General features: G+C 33.9%; 2 protein-coding genes and 1 long non-coding RNA gene across 5 annotated transcripts; 1 reads left to right on the top strand and 2 right to left on the bottom strand.

Annotated features, from left to right (window-relative positions):
- Window positions 1–249: 249 nt before the first annotated feature.
- Window positions 250–4,474, top strand: LOC121733049 (60S ribosomal protein L35). Its single transcript, XM_042123148.1, has 3 exons — window positions 250–339; window positions 847–983; window positions 4,226–4,474. Exons 1-3 carry the CDS (start codon window positions 337–339, stop codon window positions 4,455–4,457), a joined length of 372 nt encoding a protein of 123 aa, XP_041979082.1. The 5' UTR covers window positions 250–336; the 3' UTR covers window positions 4,458–4,474.
- Window positions 4,475–14,684: 10,210 nt separating this feature from the next.
- On the bottom strand, window positions 14,685–16,922 carry LOC121732980 (GDP-fucose protein O-fucosyltransferase 1). The gene is made up of 4 exons (XM_042123040.1): window positions 16,789–16,922; window positions 16,229–16,681; window positions 15,849–16,134; window positions 14,685–15,015 (listed from the first exon to the last, which is right to left on the bottom strand). Exons 1-4 carry the CDS (start codon window positions 16,901–16,903, stop codon window positions 14,715–14,717), a joined length of 1,155 nt encoding a protein of 384 aa, XP_041978974.1. The 5' UTR covers window positions 16,904–16,922; the 3' UTR covers window positions 14,685–14,714.
- Window positions 16,923–24,302: 7,380 nt separating this feature from the next.
- Window positions 24,303–25,795, bottom strand: LOC121733064. 3 transcript variants are annotated; one of them, XR_006036489.1, is made up of 3 exons: window positions 25,273–25,795; window positions 24,976–25,193; window positions 24,303–24,444 (listed from the first exon to the last, which is right to left on the bottom strand). It is a non-coding gene; the product is annotated as an uncharacterized LOC121733064 (long non-coding RNA). The 3 variants fall into 3 exon arrangements; XR_006036488.1 differs by having other exon boundaries at window positions 24,991–25,193; XR_006036491.1 differs by lacking the exon at window positions 24,303–24,444 and adding an exon at window positions 24,709–24,747 and having other exon boundaries at window positions 24,991–25,193.
- Between the last annotated feature and the right edge of the window lie 267 nt (window positions 25,796–26,062).

Genomic DNA, 26,062 nt, shown 5'->3' with positions numbered 1-26,062 from the left:
TAACGAAGCTAACTTTTTCTTTAACCGATTAACGATTAACGAAGTTAACTATTTGATTAACGGTGCCCAGCTATGCTGGTAGATAACTTTGAACAAAATTAATTACTGAAAGACGAGATTAAGATTATAAACCTTCGGCTTCGGCTTCGGCCGAAGGTTGTGGCGATTGCCGATTAATCGGCTTCGGCTTCGGCCAAAAATAGACCTTCGGTCGGACACTACTGTGAAGCTGTGGTTGGCAGCACTGCTGAATGCTGATGGCGATCTGTCACTGTCAATTCCCATTTTTTGTCTTTTCAACCTGTCAAAGACGTGCTGCTAGGCGGTTTATCAAAAATGGTACGGGTTTATTGTAAAATAAAATCGAAATATATATCAAGAATCTTTTAACGTATACTAATTTAGTGTAAAAAGAGTGAATTTAATGTGTGTAACCATCAATAGTGTCTAGTTATTTCTTGTGATACTGAAACTGTATTTGATTTTATGGGTGATGATAGTTTCAGTAGGGGCTATATTTTAACCACTACTTGGAATATGTTTTATAAATTCTTTTCTCTGAATTTAAATTGGTAATACAATTTAAGGCATTAATGCGAATGGATTTTATCAAATGTTTATAATACTATTATGACTTTAACGTTACCTACTGTAATTATTATTGTAGGTTAGCTTTTCACAAACTTTATATATATCCTGAACCTATCCAAAAACAAATGTGTACTGCGTGACTCAATATTTTAAATTACATTTGATATTAGGTGTACCATGACTTTTTTATCCGTATTTAATCTTTTATAAAATTGTGACTTGATAATCATTCCCGTAATGTTGTTATATTTGCAGGGTAAGGTTAAGTGTTCGGAATTACGGACGAAAGACAAAAAGGAGCTGTTTAAACAGCTGGAAGACTTGAAAAAGGAGCTTACCAATCTGAGGGTAGCTAAAGTAACAGGAGGAGTTGCTTCAAAACTATCAAAAATGTATGTATGCTATGCCTTTTGCTAGTTAAAGGGCTTATTCCACCTAACTTTAGTATTAGACGGTCTAAATTGATTCAGTAACAAAATTTTGTCAAGGACTCAAGTGTAATAGCATTTAGAAGTTAGGAGCCTAATTAGTGTACTAAATAGGAAGAAGTGTGGCTTCTGATTGGTTCAATGATAAGTAGAGATGTGCCAACTAGTTGGTAAAGCATATAGTCTGCTTTTGTTGTCGTTTGTATTAAAGAAAAGCCTTAATTATTTATAATGTGTTCATATCACACTCAATCAGCCTTACACATTTTAAAATTAAATGAAGTGTTTCTGAAATAACTTGCTAGTAAAGAAATAATTTTTAAATATATTTTTATTAACATTAAGTATGTATTATTAAATCAAGCATACAGTACATGAAATATTTCCTGAAAACCATCAACTGTATCATAAAAATAATAACAAAAAAAGTTACTTACGCAAAGTAAACATAACACACCTTCGCAGGCGGCGTGTGTGACTTACCCGCGAATCAGCAGTAAAAAGACTAGCCGCTTCTTTGCAGCCAACTAATGGCTAGTCGGCCAAAGTCATGATAGGACATCTCTAATCATAAGCTTCTAATTAGTCTTCTTTTTAGAGAGGTAGAATAAGCCCTTTATAAATAATATTATATTCATGTTGTTCCGAACTCATTTTAAAATCACTGAGATTATACAAGCATGTGTCCTGAGTGTGTATCATGTAATTCAGTTGAAAAAGCATCCAGATGAAATAAATCAACCTCCAAGTCCCACACCTAGACCTTCAGCACCCATAAGAGGGGGCGTTGTTGCCCACTTTAAGAAAGGCTGGGCTAAAATGACATCCATTGTGGATAAATTATTATCTCTATAATTCTTTAAGTAAAATAAAAAATGCTTCAAATGCTTAGGAGCCTTGGACTGGTTAATTTTAAAACTCAATATAATTATGGAGCAAACATAATATTTTAATTTTAATTGATGGGCATTTTCAAAAAAATGTGTACCCCTGGTTTTTACCTTGTCCCTTGACTTTGCTACAGATTATTTGTAAAAAATTACATCTAAAATTTTGTAATTTTAATATAGGAGTTATACAAGTTTTCTTTTATTAAAATAAATAAAATACGTTTGTATAAAATTTTATTTAGTATGAGATTTATAAGGGTTTTTAAGTACCGAAAACTATTAAATTCACCTGTACCCTTCCCAGAAGTGGTAACAAAATCTTTAATAACTATTTTTTTTCTTAAAGTAAGTTGCTTAATAAACATATTTTATATTCCTAAATATTCAATGTATCAATTGAATTTGTTGTTATTGAAAAATCTAACATAGTTTAACTACAAATTAATTAAAATTATAATCATGAAAAAACAGTCTGACTGGAATGTTCAGTTTAGTGTCCGTTTTTTTAGTTTTACAAACATATTAAAAAAATATTTTTGGCAGTAAATGATAGCACTATATTTCATTATACATTGAGAAACTCCAATTTGAATTTAGTAGTTAAAATCTGCTACAAGACGCGGACGCAGGTTGGACGGTTCTTCAGGAATGGTTTCTTTGTTCAGATAAGTGACCATATTTTGTAAGCATTATTATAATTTCTCAACTGTTATTACTGTTGATACGTTGCAAAATTAACTTAGTACCTATTTACTATAAAAAATGAAATTGTGATAACTATTATCGGTTATTTACAAACACTTTAAAGGTAAAAGAAAGTAGCATTATATGACTTCCGATTTGTGACTTTTCTTATAGTCACATATAATGGAACGGAGAAGTCACAACAGGCGGAAAGCATAAGGCTTAGTTCACATTTTAAAATAAATATTTTTTTTAAAAATAATTGCTCTTGTTGATCCTTGGAATTATCTATATTTTTTTGAATAAACATTTAAATACGCATTTCACTAGATTAAATAAATGAAGAAATCCATTTATTGCTGTATTTTTTATATTAAATTATATTTTACACTAGATGACGCCCGCGCCCGCAACTCCGTTGTGCCGAAACTCGTTTATCGCGCGGGAACCGTGCATTTTTCTAGGACATATCCTATGTCCTTTCCCGGGACTCAAAGTAACTCCATACCAAATTTCAGCCAAATCGTTTCAGCGGTTTGGGCGTGAAGAGGTAACAGACAGACAGATACAATTTCGCACTATATAATAATAATAGTATGAATATTAGTATGGATTTAGTCACACAACGGAATCTGTTTCGTCGAAAATTCGATTTTGTTTCAATAATATCAGAATAATTTAACGTTTTCGGCGTTCTTCTTAGCTTATTCCATTAGTTCAATATTTTTCCTTGTATATGACATTCAAATAAAGGTAAATAAATGACCTTAAAAAATATAGACATATTTTTGCAAGGGTACATGTTTTTTTGAAAATGCCCTGACATACTAAATAGTTTAGGATCACAGGCCACAGCGCACATCAATACGGAAAGGAATCGTCACCGTGTCGCCTCAAGCCATTGGTTGATACGTGGGAGAGCCATGCTTCGACACGAATGGGCCGGCTCGACCAGAGAAATACCACGTTCTCACAGAAAACCGGCGTGAAACAGCGCTTGCGCTGTGTTTCGCCGAGTGAGTGAGTTTACCGGAGGCCCAATCCCCTACCCTATTCCCTTCCCTACCCTCCCGTATTCCCTTCCCATCCCTACCCTCCCCTATTACCCTATTCCCTCTTAAAAGGCCGGCAACGCACCTGCAGCTCTTCTGATGCTGCGAGTGCCCATGAGCGATGGAAGTTGCTTTCCATCAGGTGACCCGTTTGCTCATTTGCCCCCTTATTTCATAAAAAAAATATAATATTGTTTGTATGAAACTCCCTACTGCAACACACACTAAGCGGAATCGTAACAGGCTCCGAATCGCAACGCGATGCGTGGTCAACTTGCAGTTCCCGCGCCTACGGCTCGTCGTCCCCGCGCTTACGTTTCTCTGTACCCAAGCTTACATTTCCTTGTCCACCCGTGCTTCAAACTGATCACTGAGGTCAGCGGACGGCGAGCCGTAAGCGCGGTGTCGTCAAGCCGAGTTGACATTCAGGAGCTGCTGATTGATACGCTTTGGTTATGTGCATACGTTTGGTTGACGATCCCTTTCCGAGTTGATATGTGAGCTGTGACCCTTATAAAACACATTAACATACAAAGACAGATTTTTTTACTTAAAATGATTGTGATTTTTTTTATTTCAGCCGCGTGGTACGAAAAGCCATAGCCCGAGTATACATTGTGTATCATCAGAAAATGAAAGTGAATCTCAGGAATCACTACAAAAACAAGAAGTACAAGCCTCTTGACCTTAGACCCAAGAAGACACGTGCTATGCGTAAAGCTCTCACAAAACATGAAGCTAAGATTAAGACACAGAAGGAGATTAGGAAGAAGTCTCTATTTCCTCCTCGAGTGTATGCAGTTAAAGCTTAAATAAACCCTGGTACATATTTGAGACTTTTCTTTCAGAGTTAAAAAAGTTAACGTAATAATCGACGCAAGGAAAACTCCATATCGCAGCTAATATAAGTTATTTTGTAAGTGTACTATTTCTTTAGAAATCAAGATTTCTCACGTGATGGGTAAAAAAAATTCTTTTTAAATATTGAAATGTCGGATCTGTCAGATTAAGATAGGGGATGTTTAGTTTACCCCAAAAAAGCTTCAATATAAAGCACTGACGATTCAAAAGTTAGGTAAGCCTGTAGGGACATTTTAAAATATAAAAAAATAAAGCTTCATATTTTCTTAACTAAGCTTCGCAGATATTTTATTTTGCTCTAAACTAAATGATTTAGTCCTTGTTGTCTAAAATATACATATTTATAATTTACCTAAATAAGCAATTTTCTGAATATATTTTCTTTTTCAAAACTTTAAAATGGCTGCATTTTCTGAACCCACCAAAATAAAAAAACGCTCTTATTATTTTTTATCAGCTTTACCTAATGTACAAAACCTACTAGGTGATAGGTCTCCATGACGCTCTAGTGACTACAAAAATAGCACCCTCCCCTCCTCAAAAAAAAAACACGAAAACAATTCAAACGATTAACGGCCGTTCCCAATATTCAATATATCTCTGGTTTGACATACAACCGATCGCAATTCGCAGCTGAGCATTTCTCAAAAAAAGTGAAATTCTATCTAAATCTTTGTCCCACATTTTAAAATATGTTTTTCTGTAAATAAAATAAACCATTACCCGTTTCTATTAAATTGTATACGTAATAAGATAAATAAATTCAGTAAAAAACATTTACAAATTAGAATTATATTAAAAAATTATTAACTATAAAAATATTTTGAAAATCGGTCTAATCTAGTCGTATGAAAAGTGAAGTGTCCCAATTTCATACCTTCCCAAACAATTGATTGTATTTGGAAGGCCTTGCGGAAATTTTTGAAACAACTTAGGGCTGCAAGACCGTTAATCATTTAAAAAGAATATTTGGTCGTATTAAACCAAATTTATTTAATAAATAATGTTTTTATTGTATCGCGGAAAAAGTTCCTCTTTGAAATTCCTTTTGTGACCATATTTTTTAAAATTTTGGAGTCTATTTTGGTATAAATATGTTTCAGTATAGTGGCAAAATTGTTAAGCTCGATATCCATCTTATTTTCGTTTGGATATTTCTTTTACGTTCCACGTGCGCGAACAGAAGGTTCTCTATTACTCTATTAGTCTGTATGTTTGTTCCAGCATCACACGAAAACTGCTGATCCGATTTGAATGCGGTTTTCGCAGATATATTTGTCTTCTTACAACTTAACATCTAGTGTACAAAAATTTTTCCCCCCACCTCTCCAAAGGGTCAAAAGAGGGGGGTAAGATTTTGTACCAAACTTTTTTCTTTAACACGAAAACTACTGATCCGATTTGAATACGGTTTTCGCAGATATATTTATCTTCCAACTTAATTAACATCTGGTGTATAAATTTTTTCCCCCCACACCCCTCTAAGGGGACCAAAGAGGGGGTCAAATTTTGTATCAAACTTTATTCTTCAATGGACTAACTTCATATTATTAAATGTATTTTCCAATTTAACATCTGGTGTATAAAATTTTCCCCCACCCCTTTAAGGGGGCCGAAGACGGGGTCAGATATTGTATCAAACTTTTTTTTTTAACATGAAAACTACTGATCCGATTTGAATACGGTTTTCGCAGATATGTTTGTCTTCTTCCAACTTCATAAACTGGTGTATAAATTTTTTCCCCCCCACACCCCTCTAAGGGGACCAAAGAGGGGGTCAGATATTGTATCAAACTTTTTTTTAACATGAAAACTACTGATCCGATTTGAATTTGGTTTTCGCAGATATATTTGTCTTCTTCCAACTTCATATCTGGTGTATAAAATTTTTCCCCTCACCCCTCTAAGGGGACAAAAGAGGGGGCAAGATTTTGTATAAAACTTTTTTCTTTAACACGAAAAGTACAGATCCGATTTGAATACGGTTTTTACAGATATATATGCCTTATTCAAACCTAACATCTGCGCTGCCCCAATCCCCCCCCCCCCTCCTGGTAATGTTGCTAAAGACAATTTTGTTGCGTCGTTAGTGTTGAGTTTTAATTCACTTTGTTTAGGATCAAACTAAGTGATTTATTAAAAGTGAAATTATTCTAACCTAAACTAAAGATACAGTTTTCAAGTGTCATTGGATTAATATGCGGGAGACTTTGCCTTCCCCCCCCTACTTGGGGGGGGCGCAGCTATCCTAAACCCCCCCCCCCCCCCCCCCCCCTCCTGGTAATGTTGCTAAGCAAAATGGTGTTGCGTTGTTAGTGTTGAGTTTTACTTCTCCTTCTATGGAATCAAAGTAAGTTATTTATTAAAAGTGAAATAAATCTAACCAAAACTAAACATGCAGATTTTGCGTGTCGTTTGATAATTATGCGGGAGGCTTTGCCCCTGCCCTTACTTGGGGTGGCGCAGCGCAGCATCCTGGTAATGTTGCTAAGCAAAATGGTGTTGCGTCGTTAGTGTTGAGTTTTAATTCTCCTTTAGGATCAAACAAAGTTATTTATTAAAAGTTAAATTAATCTAACCAAAACTAAACATACAGATTTAGCGTCGTTTGATTAACATGCGGGAGGCTTTGCCCCCGGCTGGTACTTGGGGGGGCTGCGCCGCCCCCCCCGCAAACCCCCCCCCCCCCCTCCTGGTTGCGTCGTTAGTGTTGAGTTTTAATTCTTATTCCTTAGGAACAAACTAAGTTATTAATTAATAGTGAAACATACAGATTTCGAGTGTCATTTGATAATATGAGGGAGGCTTTGCCTGGATATGGACAGACGGACAGGCTGATATTATATCTTTGTAATCGGGTTCCGTTTTTTACTATTTGAGTAAGGGACCATAAAAAGGAGAGAATTATCCATTTCCGTTATTATACAATGCTAACGCCTACGAAGTCGCGGGAAACAGCTATCCATACTAATATTATATATGCGAAAGTGTATTTGTTTGTTTGTTTGACCTTTCTTCGCAGCCTAACGAAGCAACCAATTGACTTTATTTTTGGCATCGACTTAGTTGAAAGGATGGAGAGTAACATAGGCTACTTTTGGTCTTGGAAAAACATCATGTTTCTAAAGGAGATGTGCAAGAATATTCGTATTGTACACGATTTTCGAATTCCACGCGAGCGAAGCCGCGGGCAAAAGCTAGTCTTAAATATAACAGATTTTTTTATTTGTACTACTGTTGTAGTAGTAGTTGTGTAGACTAGGTTTATGAAATGCTATTTTGTTACCAGAATTATATTTTGGTTACTGTCCCATAAAAGCGGGCGCATATTTTACTTTTAAAAATAGACAGATATTTTAAAAACAAATTAAATTTTGTTTTATTATCCCATTTAATCAAATAAAATTTCTAATAACACAATTCAACATTGAATTTACGTAATTTAGTAAAGGTAACAAAAAAGGGAAATTTTCTGCACATCGGGTTTGTTTTAATAGATTTTGCTATTTATTAACATTTTATATTTGAAACAACCCCTATTCCAAATTTTGTAGACATTTACCCATGTGTTACCCATATCTTAAAATAAAAAAATCGGTAATATTTAAACATTTTTATTTTGTACGTGTTTATCATATTTTCTAAAAAATGGTACAATTTTTTTGGGAAACGCTCAGCTAACATTGAATTGACATAAAATATATGTCTCTAATGTCTAATTTGAGCTATTCCTATCTCTAGTAGGGCAAAACCAGAGATAGATCAAATATTGGGAATGGCCGTAAGCCATAGAGAAATATAAACATAAGTACCACAAGTAAGTACATGGTTACCAATGGTTACGTCAAATTTAGTTTACTGATTCCGCTTCAAAAAGGCACAAAAAAAGTGGGTATCATAGGTCCAGCGTACTTGTTACATAATGGAGGTCAGTGGCGGTACGTCACAACTGTAAGCGTGATAAACTGTCGACGGCTGCCGTCGACTGCCGCCGACGCGTTCGCGCGTCCTGTACGCCACGCTCACCGACGAACGGCACATATGACATATCGTCGACAGTCAGTTGACGGCACGTGTTTTTGTGATTTTTTTCTTACCTTCCACCCTCGTTAACTTTTTCCTCCCATGGTTTAGAGACTTTTCGTTGTACAAAAAATGTTTAACTTTTCAAGCCCTTTCATTTGGCATATATTATAATGTCTACATTGTGCAGTATGCTACATTAGTGGGTACGATATGCCTCTCCTTCTTTTCGAAAAATCGGATCAGCGGTTTGGGCGTGAAAAGGTAACAGACAGGCAGACACATGACGATTTATAAGACGTGTGATTGGATGGATGGATTAGTAAGGATTTTAAATTTCACTTCTTCAGGGTTACTGGTGGTGCCTACTAGTTACTACAGCTAGTGAAATGATGATGATCGCAGATCGTGATATAATAAAACGAAAAGTAAATTAATTTTAACATCTTATTGAAATGATCTGTAAGTAGTCTGTAAGCCAAACTATTCCATAACGTTTTGATAGTAGCCAGTACCTTGTACATATCGACAAGGATTTTTATGAACGTGAGCGGGGCCGCTGCGCGTAAAGGAGAACTGTCAAAAAAGACGTTTTTGTATGGTGGCGGCGTTAGTTCCTTTTTTTGCTACGTTCATTATAAAGCCTTGTCGATCTGTAGACGTTATTTCATAATAGTTATTACATTTTTTAGTACAGCCATGGATTTCGTATATTAAAGTGGATATCTGTTCTGAGCACAATTCGCATTTTCATGGAAAAACGGAATTTCGCACAATTTTGGCACAGTGGCAATTGACTTCAGGCATAAAATTCTATATTTTATGCCTGAAGTCAATTGCCACTGTGCCAAAATTGTGCGAAATTCCGACATATTCTCGCATGCTAGAAAATATTGACACTCCGCACTCGGCAGCTCCCCTAATCCTAAAATAACATTGATCAATTTTGTACAGTTTATTTATAATATGATTGAAAGGCGTGCCAATAATCAATATTACGCGGGCCCCTAGACGATCAATTTTACTGTACATTATCACGTATTTGCACGTCTTTCGATCTTATTGTTCAAAAGTCAAAACTGTTGTTCAATTATATTGTACAATAAAATTGGTTATCTATGAAGTAGGGGCCCACTAATATTGGCAAATGAATTTCGTAAAATAATTATTGCAATATCGTTGAAATAAATTGTTCAACGATATTGAAATACTTAATTGTTTTACGATAATTTGTCGTCTAGGAGCCTAATATACCCCAAACCGTCAATAATATTGTACAATTCGTAATATTGGGCAATAAAATTGATCGTATATGGACCGCCTGTTGGACTGTCCGCACTGCGAATGATTTCTTCTTTTGCATTTCTGTAGACAGTGCGACCTTAGAATACGAACAAAATATTTGTTCTCTATTCTGAGACTGTAACACATCGAATCAGTCTTATGACGGCCCGGCCGCGCCTGCGTATATCGTCCGAAGATTCGTGCTATGAGACGATACTATTGGACGATACACGCAGATCGTCCAATAACATCGGTTTTAGCGCGAAGCACTACGCATATGCGGCCGCGGCAGAGTATCCGCACTTGCAATAAAAATTTCGCCGTAAAATATGAATAAATTCGCGCGAATAAAATCCGCGCGGTTTTAAATTCGCAGTGCGAAGAGTCGCTAACGCAGGCTGTACACATTGGGTCAGGGCATTAGGCCTATTTGTTGATAAATGATGAGTTGGGTCTCAGACTCAGACTATATTTGAAGCTTTGGAGGGATCGCAGGATGCCTTAGGTGTCTTCTGTGACCTCTCTAAGGCCTTCGACTGTGTCGAGCATGCTACATTGATTAGGAAATTACACCACTATGGCATAACGGACTCAGCACTCAACCTTTTGACATCTTATCTCAAAAATAGGACTGAAAGGGTTGAAATCAATAATAAGAGATCCAATGGAACCAAAATAGAATTAGGTGTCCCACAGGGATCTATTTTAGGCCCATTTTTTTTTCTCGTCTACATAAATGACCTACCTTATCTAGTTAAGGATAATGATAATGAAATAGTACTTTTTGCTGATGACACTTCACTTATTTTTAAAGTGAAGAGACAACAGTCTAATTACGACGAGGTAAACAGTACTCTTTCAAAAATAGTACATTGGTTTAATGTTTATAATTTACTTTTGAATTTTACGAAAACTAAATGTTTAAAGTTTACTTTGCCCAATGTACGGCAAGTTCAAACCAATGTACTATTGAATGACGAGAAAATGAATTTGGTGGACACTACTGTCTTTTTAGGTATCACACTAGATAGTAAATTACAGTGGGGTCCTCATATTGCTAAACTCGCAGATAGACTCAGTTCTGCAGCATATGCAGTCAGAAAGATTAGGGAAATTTCTGACGAAGACACAGCGCGATTAGTATACTTTAGCTAGTTTCACAGTAGAATGTCATATGGTATCCTTTTATGGGGAAACGCTGCCGATATTAATACTATATTTGTGCTGCAGAAGCGAGCTATACGTTCGATTTACAAAATGTCTACATTTGAATCTTTGAGAGAAAAGTTTAAAGAAATTGGTATTCTGACAGTAGCTTCTCAATACATTTTGGATAATGTAATACATGTTAGAAAAAATATATATAAATTTAAAGCTAAAGGTGACATTCATTGTAGAAACACCAGAAATAAGTACAAGCTAGATTTGCCAGTGATCAGACTTAGTAAAGTCAGTAAATCTTTTAAAGGTTAATGTATACGCCTTTTTAATAAAATCCCAGAAAACGTTCAAAATCTTTCCATTAATAAATTTAAGAAAGTAGTCAAAGAGCGTTTGTGTGCCAAAGCCTAATATAAGGTCAATGATTTCATAAACGATGGCACATCTTGGGAGTAGGATGGCTGCTTACAAGGCTACTTCTACATTATTGTACATGACTGACTATGTATGTATGTTGACATTGTATAATTTTAAGTTACAGCATTGTAAATTTTATTTTAAAAGATTAATTTTTTTTATCTCACTTTTTTTTTGGTAAAAAAAATGGGCCCCGTGCGAGTTTCTTACGCCGGTTCTTCTCGCCGGGATAGTTCCCGAACCGGTGGTAGGCACCGTAGCTAATATTAACATTCTGAAAGTATTTTCTTAAAATCTACTCAGAAATAAAACATTTTTATTTATTTATTTATTTATTTTAGACTAATGAAGAGTTGGGTGTGAAATTTCGTTGGTGCCAGCGTTGACTGGTAATCCGAATGTTGTCGGTTTTGTCTACACCACAGAATACAATATATTAGTACACTAGATGTCCCGCGCGGCTTCGCCCGCGTAAATTAGGAATTTTACGGAAACCGTGCATTTTCCCATATGCTCTTATGGGAAAAAAATACAAAACTTTACTTGGTCTACTCTGGTATAGTAGTTCGTAATTTCTAATATTTCCCCCGTTTTACTTACTCGATAAATGAGTTATCTAACACTGAAATAAGTTTTTAAATCGGACCTGTAGTTCCTGAAATTAACACGTTCAAGCAAACATACTCTACAGGTTTATAAACATAATTTACAACTAAGATTTTTTTAAGCGATAATTAAAAAAATCTATACCTACCTAATAAGGTAGGTATAGATTTTTTTAATTATCGCTTGACAAACTCGAGTCTCGATCTAAAAGACTGAAAAGTACCAATAACAGAGTCATTACATGCTCATAAGTCATAACTTTGGGACGATGTATGGTATAATATGGTAGTGATGATGATGATGAATGTAATTTGCATAGTAGCATATGCTTTCCGCTCTTAAAACAACGCCGAAACTTCCAAAGTTGTATCTATAAAGAATCAGGAGTTCTCTCGGTAGTCAGCACCTTCCGCACCACGGTATACCAGCATGTTTCCCTATAAATTTTGAGAAGTTCCCGACCGTATATAAACCGCGATTGACAATGAAGTGTCAGATGTTGTCAATCGCGGCTTTGTATAGAAAATGACAAGTTTTTGACAGGGAGTTAATGACCGCTACCGCCATGTTTCGCCGAGTACAGTATATACATCCAAACAAACTTTATAATATAACTAGCTGTCTCGGTGAACTTTGTGTCACTTTAAAACCTTCCCTAGATTTCTACGAATATTTTAAGACTAAAATCAGCCCAATCCGTTCAGCCGTTTTCGAGTTTTAGCGCGACTAACACATTTGAAAATCCATTTTTATATATAAGATAATAAAAAAAATATATATAATATTATATAGTAGAAAGAACATGAAAGGATCTCAGCGCGCTCCAGAAACAGCGTTCACTCGTTGGACAAAAGGATAATATTATACAGCATGACTGGTGAGATAATATGTTCGATACTCGAGGACGTGATATTTGGCTATTATATTAGTTGAAAAAAAAAAAAAACTAGCTTAAAGTTAAATAATTATTTACCCAACGCATGGACACCGCTCGCGGGAGGGCTAGCGCGGGGCGCGCCGTGCGAGGCGCATGCCGCGGCCCGCCGCGCCGGCCGGCCGCAGTAAAAAAATAATTATTAGGTTATTTTTTGACCGACTTCCAAAAAGGAGGAGGTAATACGTTCGGCTGTATCTTTTTTTTTTGTATGTTCAACGATTACTCAGCCGTTTGTCGTCCGATTTTCAAAATTCTTTTTGTGTTGTATAGGGTTTAACTCGAATTTGGTACCATGTTCACAAAAGTGGTGATCTGATGATGGTATCCTTGAGGAATCGAGGGGACTCCTTGAAATTTGTATGAAAACATAATATAGAGATTTTATTTTTTCTGAAGTATTCGAGGCACATTCTACCAAAAAGTAAGACTTCAGACCAGGTTATGCCCTGGATCCGAAGGTACCCAACAGAACTTTTGAATCCTTATAGATACAGGTTCGGGGATTTCGGCGTTGTTTAAACCACTGAAAGCATTAGCCAATATATCAATTTGATTAATCATCATCATCACAATTATAATTATACCATGGGTCATCTCATTATGACCCAATTAGTAGTACTTTTCGTGATATTTTGCATCGAAGCTGATGTTTTTGATGATTGTTTCGCTGTTTGTGAGAGGATTTTTTAAATTCTTGTGTTGTTGTATAGATTATAATCTAAATTTTGTATAACAATTACGAAAGTGATGATCTGATGGTGGAATCTATGAGCAGTCGAGGTAAATGCTTGAAATTTATTAAAACACACATAGTAGTTACGAAGTTGTTTCTAGTAACTTAAACATATGTTACAAATAAGTGAAATTTCATACGAAGGTGACCCTGGAACCAGAGACACTGAACAGAACTCATAAACTTTTAAAGGTAAAAGCATTTAACACAATTTCGCTTACAGTAACATAATGTGAATAGTTAACATTCGTAGTGGTTATTTATTTACTCATAAAGCCTTATCTTGTAGATAACTAAAAAGAGTGAAATTATTATTTTTAACAAAAAATTTAAACCGACTTCCAAGTTCCAAGGTAAAAACAATAATAATATGAACTAAAAAGTATTAAATACTTAAGGTGAGGATAAACCTAAATTTGTTATTCCGTGACTCCCGGTTTACCTAGTTCCAATACACAGTGTACGGAGGAGACGAAAAATCGGAAATTTTCAATTTTCTTCAATTTTGAATAGGCATTAGTATAATGAATGCGAGAGTAGAACACCCGCGTGTCAATTCGCAATAGTTTTGATGCTACGAGCTACCAAAGTTTAGCGATTTTTAGCGGCCCGGAAGCGAAAAGTCTATATTCCTCCAAAACATTTACGTAATAAATAAAATTTTGTATTCCACCTGAAAGCCTATTAAATAGGGTATATTTCAAGCCTTTTTCCTGATCCGCTGTGTCGATATTTTACCTACAATAAAATAATTTACATTTTTAGGTTTTTATTTTTTTTATCCAAAACCAAACAAAACGCGCAATCGAAAATATCGACAAATTAAAGGAATACAAGCATTCTATACACACAAAAAAAAATCACTCGTCTTTCAGGTGGAATACAAAATTTTTATTTATTATGGTTCACAGTTCGTAGCTGTCCGCCGCTCATAATTATCCCACTTCTATTAGTACTGCAGCTGATTTTAATGTTATGCTTACAACTAATCAGTCTAAAGTCTAAACCATAGATTGAACCTCCATTGTTTTGATTTGACATTAATTTCTATAACTCATCATATTTTCTTTTCTTTCCATTTGGAAAGGACCAAAATTCAGAAGGCAACCCTCTTACATCTCTTTCTCGTTTTACAAAAGCAGAATAGGATGACACACAATTTCCTATAAAATAATTTGCTTGGCCAAGAATTGCTAGATCCAAATGAGGATTATTCTGCTCGAGAGTAATAACTGACACACCCATCTTTTTCACTGCCTCGTTTAGTGGTTGTACCATATGGTCGAAATCTGATGCTACAAATATGTATTTTAATCCATTTAGTTTTTTTAGAACTCGCTTCACCTGCCTGAAAAGTTTACATTTTTAAATAAATTAATTTGCATACTATTATTTTCTTATGTACTAACTACTAGACATATTATGTAGACCGATATAGGTATAATAGGACTAGCCTGTTTTTTTTTTTTTTCAAAATATCTTAAGTTTCTGAATTTCTGCACATGGATGGAGTGATGACTTATTAGGTTGTTTTTAAATTTATGTCATTTCTGATACCTAATAAATTATTGAGAAAATCTTAAATTTGTAGTCGATTTTTTTTTAAATTGTATAAAACTAGCTGGCAAAAATTTAACTTAAAACTAACAATAGCATAATTTCTAGATTAGTCTTCGGATTGTAGGTACCTAATTTGAGTCATGGCATGCAAGAAACTCACAGAAAAAAAATGGTTATACTAGTATATAAACTAGGCCTTAGTATAAATCCTGTTACCGTATTTTGAGAGTAGACCCTAACTGAGGTAGTAAGGGGCAAAGGAGGATAGAAATTATTATAGTAGGTTCTTCCCCCATCTTGACTGACATAATTTGTAAGTTTACTGTTTAGTACGAAGATAAAATACTTTATCATATTTCTATTGTGCTGAAACTCATCTTATTGGTCATTTTGCACATATTAATATTCTTAAAATCTAATATTCTAGGAACTCACATATGTAGCCAAGACAAATTAAATGCAAAAGTTTAACTTTCCTGGGCTATAGCCTTTATATTATTATGGTGCTTGTTATTTCATGATCAATCTATTTCAAATACCATATTACCTATTCCTGTTTAGGAGTCAATATCATGTACAGGACTGAAAAATTACATGAACGTCTAAAAATAAAATACTCACTTGATTATTTCCGATTTTTGAGGAAAACACATTGATAAAGTTAATTTTCCTTTTTCATTTTTATATCCTAAACACTGAGGTGTAGAAAATAATTTTTGACTATTTTCCACATGTTGACATGCTTTTGACCAATCTTGTCCATTCCTCAAATGAAGACCCAAAAATCCACCACCACTCATCTTTTGTTTAATAAAATTAAGTGTCTTGTTAATAATTTCTGGGTTCCACACTAAATATTTATGGAGATGAACATTTTCTTTTTGAACAGGAAAACTAGCTGGAGCTCCTAAAATGTGTTACATTTTAAACAGTATACTGTATAGTATAGTTAATAAAAAGGTTATTAACTTGAAACTGAAATTAAAAAAATTTAAGTTTACCTGTAAAAGCAATAACTGGCCAAATGTCTGATAAATATTTTTTTCTCCATTGAAGAATCATATCAAAATTTTGGGCATCATAATTCAACGGCCCATAAAATTCTGATCCTACAAATTCTACATCAAATGTATTCCAGAACGGCCCAAATGGATTGCCAGATTTAGCATTACAACTATTCTGTTCTTCTCCTATTCTTTGTGTATAACAGAATGAAATTCTTTTCTCAGGAGGCCATATTTTTGGAGCTATATTGGTCATAAATGATTCCATTGTTTCTACTCTGTGATAGGAGGTTAAGGAGTCAACTTTAAAATAAGTATCAAAGGCCACTTGTCTTGACTTGGGCTCGCCATACCTGTATTCCACCCAAGGTGGTAAAACTAATGTTCTATTTATGGCTTTACTAAATGCTAGACTCCCGAGGAAATGGTCTACTTGATTACCAAATCGGCCTGAAATTGGTATATTAAAATGATCAACAAGCAACGGGCAACGGCTGCCTCTTTTTAGCCGGCTTAGCCATATGGGGAAATGAATAAGGATTTTTATAAATAATTACCCATGCACGGACAGTACAAAATATAGCCGTTTTCATCGTAGCAATTTATTGATGCAGTGCTAAATATATATAAAATAAAAGCAAGCCTAAAGAGATTATGAATCATGTTGTTCATCAAAAGAAAATACTGTTTTGTAATTTTGATTTTTTTTTCTGTTTTGGCAACTTGACACAAGGGATGCGTATGTTGTGCCACAGACGAGGTAAAAAGGTAAGGAACGGCGGAAGCAATAACAGTTAACGGAATTTGGAAAAAAGTTAACAAAGAGAATGTCAACTACGGAGTTAATTAAAATCATAGAGTAAACATTATAGCAAGCTATAGAGTGCTTCTAACAAGGTATGAACTGTAAGCACGAGTGTGAACATATTTTCCTATTAGCGTTTTACGATGGCGCATGGAACATCACTAGACTTGCGTTACACGTTTGACAAGTATCTATAGAACTTCTGCTACTTGATGCGCGCGCTCTATAGCTTGCTAATGTATACTCTAAGATTAAAATAGTTTGTTACATAAGAAAGTCTACAACAAAGGAATAATATATATGTATATTATAATATTCTAAATATTAATACTATTTAAGGTTAAGTAGTTAGATATACAATTATATACACTTTTATCGTAAATCGTTAGAACTAAGTAGAATATTTACAGAAGTAGGAAATGGGATAGGTATTCTATTATCTTTAGATAAGTTCTGATCATAGACTTAATAATTATATACTGTCGTATAGACCACCTGACAACCCTAAATGCGTGACCATTTTCGATCTGTCAATGTGTGCGTGTGCTAGTGATGTATATTTTACTATCGATAGTATAGTATTTTGCTATCGATAGTATAGTCCGTTCGAGTTATTTTACCTGAGTTTCTATAAGAAATAAATAATATGCAACTTTGACAGATTTGTATTTCAAATTAGGTATCATAAATTTTAATTGGCAAAAAAAGGTGACGATTGAAAAGTAGATACACATTTTCTTTTGAAATGATTTTTTAATCGTTGGATATGTTACGACATGAGGTTCTTATAGGGGTAAATAATATACACATAACACATTATAAAGTTACTTATTTATTACTCAGGTAAAATCTATCTGGTAAATCAGCCCTTACATTGAAAGTAAACGTTGAAAGTAAACAACACACATAGTATATTATATTTTATTCTTAAATTAAATACATATCATAAAATATCATTACAATTATTTTTAACCGACTTCCAAACAGGAGGAGTCTAGGCGTTCGGCTGTGGATATATTTTTTATGTATGTTCAACGATTACTCCACCGTTTATGAACCGATTTTCAAATTTTTTCTTTTGTTGTACATTGTATTGTTCCGAGTAGGTATCATGTTCACAAAAGTGGTGGTCTGGTAATGGAAACCATGAGAAATCGAGGTGACTCCTTGATATTCAAATGGAAACATATTATGGTCCCAGAAAACGTTCAAAATCTTTCGATTAATAAAGTTAAAAAAGTAGTCAAAGAACGTTTTGTGCCAAAGCCAAAATGATTTCATAAACGATGGCACATCTTGGGAGTAGATTGCTGATGACTGCTTGCAAGGCTACTTCTACATGACTTTCAATCATTATGTATCTATCTATGTTTACATTGTATAATTTTTAGTTACAGCATTGTAAATTTCATTTTAAAATATTATTTTTTTTCTCACTTTTTTTGGTAAAAAGTGGGCCCCGTGCGAGTTTCTTACGCCGGTTCTTATCGTCGGCTTAGTTCCCGAGCCGGTGGTGTGCCATGTATTCTGAAAATATATTTTATTTTAAATTTGTTCAGAAATAAAGCAATTTTGATTTTGATTTTTTAAAACACCAACTGTAAGTATAGAAAACCTTAAGGACAGCTAAAAAGAGTAAAATTATTATTTTTAAACAAAAAAATAAAACCGACTTCCAAGGTAATGACAATATTATACTTAAATGAACTAAAAAGTATTAAATAATTCTTATTCTGTACTCAGTATTTATTCTGTTCTCAATCTTCATTATTTTGCAATCGGTACCAGCTAACCTAATCGCCAGTTCTCTGACAGAATAGGTATAACTGCAACTTATATACTTAGGACTGGTACCGACTTCAAAATTATGAAGATTGAGTACAGAATAAGAATTATTTAATACTTTTTAGTTCATTTAAGTATAATTTTAAATGAACTAAAAAGCAATAATTGCTTATATTTGCTTATTTTTAATAAATGCTTCAGTAACAAATGCAACAGTATGTCAAACTTACTGGTACAAATAAAGTTGGGATAGCTCCTTTAACCAAAATAGTATTTATTCTACTTTTTCTTTAAAAATTTTTTATGAAATGTTTGCTACATATTGTTGAATTTTTCTTGGGATTCCAACCAACACGCCCAATAAATTTCAGCCAATTTCCTCTTATTAGAGGATCTTGAGGTAATCTGTAAAACAAATGATTATCTATACTTATAATAAAATCGTAGAGGTAAAATTTTTGTACATTGAAAATAAACTTGAAAAAACGAGTCAGGGGCATGTTAGAAGAGTAGTAGAATACGAGTACATTTTAACTGTTTTTGAAATTTTTGTTTCTCTGTCTGTTTGTCTGTTTGTACAGGCTAATCTCTGAATCCGCTGGACTGATTTCAATAAAATTTGGCATGATGATACCTTACATCCCTGGTCAGCATCTTAGATACTTTTTTTTAACCGAATTTTAAAAAAGGAGGAGTTAATGCTTACTTTGCTGTTTGTGGTCAGATTTTCAAAATTCTTTTTTTGTTGTATAGATTGCCCGAATTTGATACCATGTTTACAATAAAATCGGCCAAGTGCGTGTCGGACTCACGCACGAAGGGTTCCGTACCATTATAGAGAAAAAATAGGCCAAAAGTTGTGTTTTTGTATGGGATTAAATTTTAATTTTAATTTTATTCCAATTTTATTATTAACTAGCTGTTGCCCGTGACTTCGTCCGCGTGGACTTCAGTTTATAGCGCGCGATGTCAACAAAATTGGTGTCAAAAGCTTTTATAAAAAAACCCTGGTACCCCTTAAATCAATACAGCTGTGCAGTGTGCACACAATAAGTACTTAATTTTTTTATATTAAACTTTATATTTTATGCCAAATTTTAAAGCTTATTTAGCCCCCAATTACACAACTTTACCCATAAACTATTTATCATTGATAGGTTTAGCCCCAATTTCACCAACGTTTGTTAGTGTTAACAGCTTGTTAAAATGTCCTGTCTTCTCTTTCATTCATATGAAAAACGAAACAGCTAACGTGATACTAATTCGAGCATTAACTTTAACAGTCGTTGGTGAAATTTGGTCTTAAGGTTACGTCACTGCCTGCACAGATAAAGTACTGAGTTATTTAATACCGTAGAATAGATATAACAATCGAAAAAAATCGAGACTTAAATGTAAGATGATACCACCTCTTATAGAAAGACTTTTGAGCAAGCGTCAGCGCGATGTAGAAGACGCACGGCGCCACTATTATGAATTTTTTAAACAAATTTACGACCCTTACAACCCTTTTTTCCAGTAAAAAAGTAGCCTATGTCCTTTCTCAGGCTTTACTATCTGTATACAAAATTTCATTACAATCGTTTCGGTAGTTTTGGCGTTTGGCGTGAAAGCGAGACTGACAGACAGACAGACAGACAGAGATACTTTCGCATTTATAATATTAGTATAGATTATGTGCACACTGCACAGCTGTTTTTGGGTATTTTGATTAATTAAGGGCCGCGCTACACTAAGAGGGGTACCACTTACCAGGGTTTTAAAAAGTTTTTAAATTTGACACAAATTTTGTTGACACCGCGCGCTATAAACTAAAGTCCACGCGGACGAAGTCGCGGGCAACAGCTAGTTATGAATAAAAACAATAATATATAATAAAGTAAGTATGATTAGTTCTGTAACAATAATGACGTAAAAAATAAAACGCCATATGTTTTCATATTTTAGAATTGTTAATTGCATTGATATATTTTCTGGATGGAATATAGGCCAACACGGTACACTCGAACTCCTTAGAAATGCAGTAGGAGTTCTATAAGATAAGATAGATTGATTATTATTATACCAAGTGATAATATTATTAAACATAATATTCTAACGTATTAAAAACTATAAACAAAAACATAATAACTAATAAGTATGATTAGTTCTATGTTACAATGAAGTAAAAAATAAAACGCCATCTGTTGAATCGTATTAGAACTAAAATGTTCATTGCATCGATATATTTCTGGATTTTTATAATATTATACATAAAATATATTTAAGATTTTTGAAATATTATTTTAATACACATCCAAGACCCAGGAACATTGAAAACTTTTTGTTCCGCCTGCGGGACTCGAACCCAGGACCCCCGGGATGAGCGCTGGCCACGCGCAATGCGAATTAATTTTCATCGATATTTTCATGGAAATAAGATATTTTCCCAGATCAAAATGTAGCCTATGTCCTTTCTCAGACTCTAGAATAACTGTGTACAAAATTTCATTGCAATCGGTTCAGTAGTTTTGGCGTGAAAGCGAGACAGACAGACAGACAGACAGACAGACAGAGATACTTTCGCATTTATAATATTAGTATGGATTATTAAATAACACATATATTTAAGGATTCTGTGAAAATTTCAACTGCCTGCCTGTTGTAATTATTGGTATCGAGCAAAAAAGGCCAAAAAAATCATGTTTGTTGTATGGGAGCCCCCCTTAAATATTGATTTTATTTTGTTTTCAGTATTTGTTATTATAGCAACAACAGATATACACAATCTGTAAAAATTTCAGAACTCTAACTATAACGGTTCTTAAGATGCAGCCTGGAGATAGACAGAAGGACAGACAACGAAGTTTTATAGTAATAGGGTCCCGTTTTTACCCTTTTGGTACAGAACCCTAAAAACGGTGACTTGATAAGTAATGGAATTGAAGAAACTCCTCGGAATTTACAACGACAGCCAAAGTGATTACCAATTCTAGCAAAGGTCGATCTTTAAAACTTTTCCTAATATTCGTAAACGCTTATCCAAACACTGGATGGATATTGACCACTGCGTATCTCAATTCGTTACCAGCCATGGAAATTTTAAAGTCAAACTTTACGGATCTAAGTTACTAGCATCGGTCGAGCACATAGGTAGAAATGGTAGAATATGTACGACCGAAGGCAGTATGTTTGAATCATGTTCTCTGGGAGAGTTTTTTCTGCCAAGACGAAAGAACTACAATGCTAGACAACCTACAGTGTAAATCTGATGTCGCATACTACAGCAGGAAATTAATCCGTGCCTTCAAGCGTTTTTGTCATAATAATTATTGGCAACAGTCTAACACAAAAAATTCCAATATTAATTTAGCTATACTTAGTACAGTTACAATTTTTATAATTATAGTTTATTTTCGTGGTGCATTAAAAATTTCGTGTGTAATGTAGATCCAAATAAAATAGGTGTTCAATTTTGTAAATCTCGATTTTAATAACATACATTCACGCGGACGAAGTTGCGGGCAACAGCTAGTGATATATAAATATAAACCTTCCCCTAGTTTTAGAGTCACTCTATATTATAGTAGTTATATTATATTAGCTATATTATACTATACTATAATAAATTAGTTGAAATAACATAATATGTCCTTTTTAGTCCGCTGGGCTATCACGTATCTCGCGAAAGCAAAACGATAGCAAAAATTGTGCAAAAATTGCGCAAAAATCGCAATTTCGTATTATGTATCAGCAAAAACAATACGATTGCAATCGAGCGACAGTACTCCCTCTGCCGAACAATCAAGGAACTATAATTGCATTACAATCGCTAAATCTCCATACTTTTGCAATTTATTTCGTATGAATCGTATCACGTAAGGCTTTTGACAGCAATGCGATCGCGATCGGCGAGCAATTTGAACTGTCAAATAGCGATCACAACAAAGGTGATTTTTTACCGATTGCTTGTTTATCGCTGAGAGGTTAGTTGTGTTTTGCGTCAATATTTAAACTGTAAAACGTATTTTTATAACATTGGCGCATACAGTGCTCATATTAGAAGCCATTCTTGAAGGAGAAACAAGAGATGTAGCCAGAAATACAGCTAAATAAGACCTCGCAATCTCGACCGAGCCCAGGCACTGGAACTGTCTGACTCTGAGTTTAAAACCCATTACAAGGGTTGAATAAGGAGCTGTTTGTGACGAGTTAAACACATTGACAAGAAAAACAACAATTAACACATGTGCTGTGTTGTTGCGAAACATCTGCAACAACTATCACGTCGCCTGCCCGTACGACGACTTCCAAGTGCTTCAACAAGTTTAGGACCACACTTAAGCCATTGCAGGATGTTACAGTTTCTTTGAAAAAGTGAGAACCAGCTTTTAGTGAGTGGCAGACCGCAAAGAACTTGCAGAGGTTGTGATCTTTATGAAGTGAAAAATAAAGCAGTAAAACAGTGTTACTTGTTTCATTTGCATGTAGTTTACTATTAAGTTATTGTTATTTATCTTCATGTAAGTAGAATTAAATGGAATAAGTACTTTTAAACATACATCAGAAATAAGGTTTATTTTTAAGTAGTAAGTAAAACATTTTCTTTATGACTAATTATTTTATGCATAATCTCCAATATAATGAAATGTGCAACAATAAATAAAAGATTTAGTCTTGTATTATTTAATAATAACAGAAATATATTATAACCAATGTTAAAAAGGTTTATTAAAATCAGAATACTGCTTAAAACCTATCAATCCCCAAGCGGCAGCTGGCTGCCGCATAACAATTGAAAATTTATTGTCTGGGGTCTGCGATACCCACGATGGAGGTGCTACAAGCTCTTATGAATAATGTTAATTTCTTTATTAGTGTTTTATCCTGATGTTTTAAATATCAATATTGTAAATATTAACATGTACTATAAGTATATTAAAATAAAAATACAACTATTATTTTTATTACAAATTGATTTAATACTTACAAAGTAAAGTTTTTATCAATTATGTACCTACTTATGTAAATTTATCAATATCACTCAATTCCTTCAGTATAGTCTATAACTCTATATACTTAGTCTTTAAAGTTGTTACTTTGCATTTGTTAATAATTAACAATTATAGTAACTCTATTAATAGCTGTATTCTGTTTAGTATTCCTAATAATCAATTACATATTTAATACTAATGTGGGTTTCTGAACCAAAAACAAAATTACATTCAAATTATTAAAGGTTTTTTATTGTATTCTCACTAAAATATGTTTTGTTAACAGTTAATAATTATTATCAGTACATATCAGTTATATAATGTTATAAAATGTCAATTTACAAAATAAAGAAATAAAGTACATACAAAGTGAGTTTTTTTATTTAATATAAACCCCAAACTATAGGTAACACTGTACTTATATGACAACTTTTATTATAATTTTAATATGACAAAGTATAATAATTATGTAGTTTCACACAGTCATCTATTTTAACACAAAGTTTTTCATTTTAAAATGATTTTAACAATAATAAATATTTGTTATAACTAATAAGACAAGTCAAATATTGTTGATTCAGCAGCACTCCGTAGTTTGTCATCGGTATGGTACTTTGAATCAGACAGCCCAGCTTCCATGAAATCCATATCTGCAAAATAAAGTTAATTTAATAAAAAATACTTATCTTTTTTTTGTATAGTTTAAAACTTATTTAAAATTTACTGTAAGGAACACCTACTTCCACAGAAATCATCCGATAATATTGTATTGGATGGTTTGGCTTTTCAGTCTCACTGTATAAAGTCACTAATAAAAATGTAGGTATTAAGTTTATGTTTTTAATAAGTTAGATAGAAATTGTATACTTACAGAGTATAATAAAAGCAATAAGTATTATTCAAATTACTTGTAGTTGAAGCAGACGGCCCAGTTTCAATGAAATCCATAATATCTGCAAAATAAAGTTATTTTAAGAAAAAATCTTTACTTCTGCCTATAATTCAACACTAATGTAAAATTTACTGTAAGGAACAACTACTTTCACAGAAATCATCCAATAATATTGTATTGGATGGTTTGGCATTTCAGCCTCACTATATAAACTCACTTATCTAATAAAAATATAGGTAATTATTAAGATTATGTTTTTAATAGGTTAGTTAGAAATTGTAGAACTTACCTACTTAGTACTTACAGAGTATAATAAAATTCTATGTTCACCATCACCAAATACTAGTGCTCTGCGATGAAAGCCAAGACTTCATTGTCGACTTTGTTTATTGGTAAGCCATATCATCATCTTTGATTACCAGCAGCATCAGCAGGCCCCAAAGTACCACCTCTGTTAGCCATAGCTTCATCTTGCTATTGCTTTTAACTTTTAAGGTCAGCCCAGTACTACAAAAATAGAAAAGTGTTATGAAAAGGCAAAAAAGGGAGAAGTAACATCAGGAAAGTACAAATTAAGGATGCTTACCTTTTTCTATTGTTCTCAAGATTTTGTTGATCTAGATTCTAGAGCTTTAGGCTCATGGGCAAGATTATTCTACGGTTTTCAACATTTTCTTTTCAGATTGACCCAAGATCTACTCCTTTGGCTATTTCACAAGGAAATCCAGCTAATACATTGGTGAAATACCAAAGATTTTACATTTTACAGTATTTTACTTGTATAATCTCGCTCACTTGTTATTTTGTTCACGAAACAATCACAACTAAAGCGAACGCAGAGTACTTTTGTATACATTAGAAACGTGAACACTTGTAAACATTGTCGAAGTTTGTTTGATTTGACATTCCAATAATAGTTCCTTTGATTGCTACTAAATTGTTTTTGGCGCTAGTGTACTCGCAAAAGTGCATTGAAACGATAAGCGAGCGATCCGCGAGCGATCGCTTACATGATACCATTTTTTTTTATACCCAGCAATCGATCGCGCGATCATCGCGCGATTTTTGCTGATGGTTTGTTAATCGCTATTTTTACGTGATAGCCCTGCCGGCCGCACATAATCCGAATTTCTGATCACAAAAATTCGGACGCCCCGCCCCGCTCATACATTTTGACACGTCAGAAATTATTTTATTATGATGGGTCTACAAAAAAATGTATGAACAGAGTGCGTTCTGCCGGGCGTCCGAATTTTTCTGATCAGAAATTTCGGATAATGTGCGGCCGGGCTCAAGGTGATAAATATTTGTGGTAAATGATTTTTATTTTAGTTTTATGTTATTGTAAAATATCGATAAGCATATCGATAAATTGG

The sequence above is a fragment of the Aricia agestis genome, chromosome 1 (assembly GCF_905147365.1).
Source record: "Aricia agestis chromosome 1, ilAriAges1.1, whole genome shotgun sequence".
Classification (NCBI taxonomy): domain Eukaryota; kingdom Metazoa; phylum Arthropoda; class Insecta; order Lepidoptera; family Lycaenidae; genus Aricia; species Aricia agestis.
This window is presented reverse-complemented; position numbering and strand designations above follow the sequence as displayed.